The sequence below is a fragment of the Agrilus planipennis genome, unplaced genomic scaffold (genome assembly GCF_000699045.2).
Source record: "Agrilus planipennis isolate EAB-ADULT unplaced genomic scaffold, Apla_2.0 scaffold181, whole genome shotgun sequence".
NCBI classification, from domain to species: Eukaryota; Metazoa; Arthropoda; class Insecta; order Coleoptera; family Buprestidae; genus Agrilus; species Agrilus planipennis.
Genome location: NW_020438858.1, coordinates 636,935 through 639,928, shown reverse-complemented (window position 1 = coordinate 639,928; position 2,994 = coordinate 636,935). Strand labels below are relative to the sequence as shown.

Sequence of the window (2,994 nt, the reverse complement as noted above, 5' to 3'; positions counted from 1 at the left end):
TTTCACTAAAGTGCTGTATTTCAATCTGTAAAGGATTGTAAAAAAGTTATTAGTATTTTTTGTCAATTCAAATCTGTGATGTGAATAAATGGGTAAACAAGTACATTTTTTCTCTTTTACTTTTGTAGAATGGAGCCCCTTATGGAAAATAATGAATGATTGTTAATAAATTAAATAATAAATGAGCTGGTCCAGTAATTACTAGAACTAACAAAAAGAAAATGATGTCTTGTGTTATAATATTAAATAACATCAGTTTTATCTCTCTAGAAATTGCACATAATGTCAATAGTCTACATCTGACGTGAACGGAAGAAAGAAATTTTTCGTTTCAAAAATGCTAATGATTCCAAAAGTAGACTTTATTCATATTTAATAAAACATTTTTTTTTATCTGATTACCGTTGTTATTAATGTAGTTTGTAGTACAGTACGAAGTATATTAAATTTTCGTTTTGGCGGTGATAATGAATCATTCTTTTTGCGTGAATAACATTTCCTTGCGAAAATTATCATGAGCTATGTACTAACATGTATATTAACTGTTATAGTAACCTTTAGTTTATAAGCTCTAGCAAAGTCGTTAAGATTATTCCTTCCTACAAAAATAAATGTAAAAACACTTTTATGATTCAAATTTTTCTTACAGCAGATAAAGAGGTTGTATGTTGGGTTGTATAATTTTAGTGTTGATGGTTGTTAAATTACCTAATGAATAACTTGTATATGAAAACATTTTTTTCGAGAATCCAAGACCATTGCACTTGACTTTTCGGTAAAAAACACACTCGTCCTGTGACCTTAGTCAAAATCCTTAAATAATTGCTCCTATTATAGGTATGATATGGAGAGTATATTTTGAAATACATATAAATTGATGAAAATATGTACAATTTATGATTTTTTTAAATTAAGCTGACTGTATTCGTATGAACCGCTATATAACATATGTATTCAAATTAATAGTAGTAGTGGTAGGATGTAGTTAGTCAACTTGTTTACTGATCACAATTATTGTGAAATCAGAAATTACCGGATGAAACGCAGGACAGTATCTTGTTTATTTTTAAAACTAACTTGTTCGTTTGTTATGAATAACATAAGGTCTTTTTCCAAAAAACAAAATGTTATTTTCTGCTTTTCCTTCCTAAGTAATTTAATAGGCAGCAGTGAGATGATTAGTCGTGCAAATCTTAACTAGTATTGTACAGTATCCACTTCCTCTTCCACATTTTTTCTATATGTAAAAAAGTAGAAAGTACAGTCCTGTACTGGAATGATACACTCATTCAATTCTTCAAATTTTACGACTCCAAAGTCTGCTTCTCCGTGTAGTTTTATAAAATGCCCCATCCACACAAGATAATATATGTTTGTATAAAGATTTATTAGCATCGAATGATCTGGTTTTATTATTCAAACGTTTTCGTCTTTCACCGATTGCTTTATAATAAACGAAACAGTGTTGTAAATGTCAGTAACAGAGTAACAGATCTCGTGAGCGGAGGGGTTTACATTGTTTAATTAAATCCCGAGTACGTAAAAGGCCGAGAGTTGGTAGAATTAGATAGAAAAATAACTGTGTTCCATCCGTTAATCAACACTACAATGAATTTAATCGTAGCCGTTTGTTTGATTTTAAATTTGTTTTTCGAAAATGGAAAGGGTCATTCCTACAATCTTGGCGACTGTCCTGCTGTAGAGCCGATGCAAGATTTTGATATGAATCGAGTAAGTTTTTAATTAACGTTATTTATATTGTAATAAATGAGAACCATTCAATTATTGAAAATTTGATTGTAATATTTATATGTATGAGTACTTGAAGACTATACTACGTACATAAAAGGTAAATAAAATACACACGATATGATATTTCACAAATGCAAACTTGTAAGAAGTATTTTACTTATTATCAGAAAGAAATGTTTTTGACCTCTTGTATGAGAAAAATATCATTTTTTCGTAAATGAGCATTGATGATGCGTAGATAACTTTATTAATAAGAAAAATTAAAGTAAATAAGTGATGAGAGATACCTCATTGGGAACAAGTATATAAGTAGGTACATATAAAATTGAACATTCATAATTGGAATTACTAATTACGACTGATAATGATAATTGAACAAATGCGTTTCATTAATCGTTCATAAGGTTCATTTACTGGTCATGAAAGTTAAGTGACCGATGCTGCGATGTGCACAATTCTAAAATAGACAGAGCCGGACTAGGGTGCACAAATCAAAATACTTATATACATATAAAACTCGTAACCACAGTAATGTATTAGACTGACATTGAAAGTAAATAAATAGTTGAAACTCAAGTATTAATGTTATAGCCTTGAAAAAGGGAGAATAAAATAACAGTCACTTTTTCGCTGCCCTCGCTGTATTATTCCAAAGATATAACTTTTTTTAGTAAGTACGTTATCTAGAATAAGTAAAACACTTCTTTCTTCTATTCACCATAATAATTATTATTATAATGGTAGTTCGCTCTTTTATACGTATTATTTTTACCTTACACAGTCTTACACTTATTTTTAAATTTATTGGAAGAGATGCCAAAGCTTCTCTTGAATCTAATAAGACATGCAATAAAAATATTTTAAAGATTGCAAATCACTTACTTTTTGTCCAAGGACGGCATCTGAAATAAAAACGAAAACAAAAAAAAATTAAAAGTGTATCACATATGTAGAATAAATTACACATTATTACTGTTGTACCTGATAATAATATATAACTATTATTTTATTTTTCTAAACTGTATTAATTAAAAACGGCAATTATTTTATTTCAGATGTTAGGAATATGGTATGCAGTGCAAAAAACTTCGACCGCAAGTAGTTGTGTAATATATAATTTTACAAGAACAAACGAACCATACGAGTACGATCTTGAACAGTATTCGCAACACTTTGCTATAGGATTAACACCATTGAAACACGAGTACAAATACACGGGGAAATTACATGTGCCCGATAAGG

General features: G+C 29.2%; 1 protein-coding gene and 1 long non-coding RNA gene across 3 annotated transcripts in view; one reads left to right on the top strand and one right to left on the bottom strand.

The window, feature by feature from the left end:
- Window positions 1-2,994, bottom strand: part of LOC108739325 — a 20,538-nt gene that overhangs the window by 5,500 nt on the left and 12,044 nt on the right. The window lies entirely within an intron of this gene.
- LOC108739322 (apolipoprotein D) overlaps window positions 1-2,994 on the top strand; it is a 16,728-nt gene that overhangs the window by 3,615 nt on the left and 10,119 nt on the right. Inside the window, exons 1-2 of one of the 2 annotated variants that reach the window (XM_025981564.1) lie at window positions 1,321-1,731; window positions 2,808-2,979. The exons of the other annotated variant lie outside the window; for it this stretch is intronic. Of the exons in view, the coding sequence (XP_025837349.1) occupies window positions 1,609-1,731; window positions 2,808-2,979 (295 nt within the window). The 5' untranslated portion in view covers window positions 1,321-1,608. Of the gene's footprint in view, window positions 1-1,320; window positions 1,732-2,807; window positions 2,980-2,994 lie in introns of those variants that run through there. 2 annotated transcript variants of the gene reach the window in all.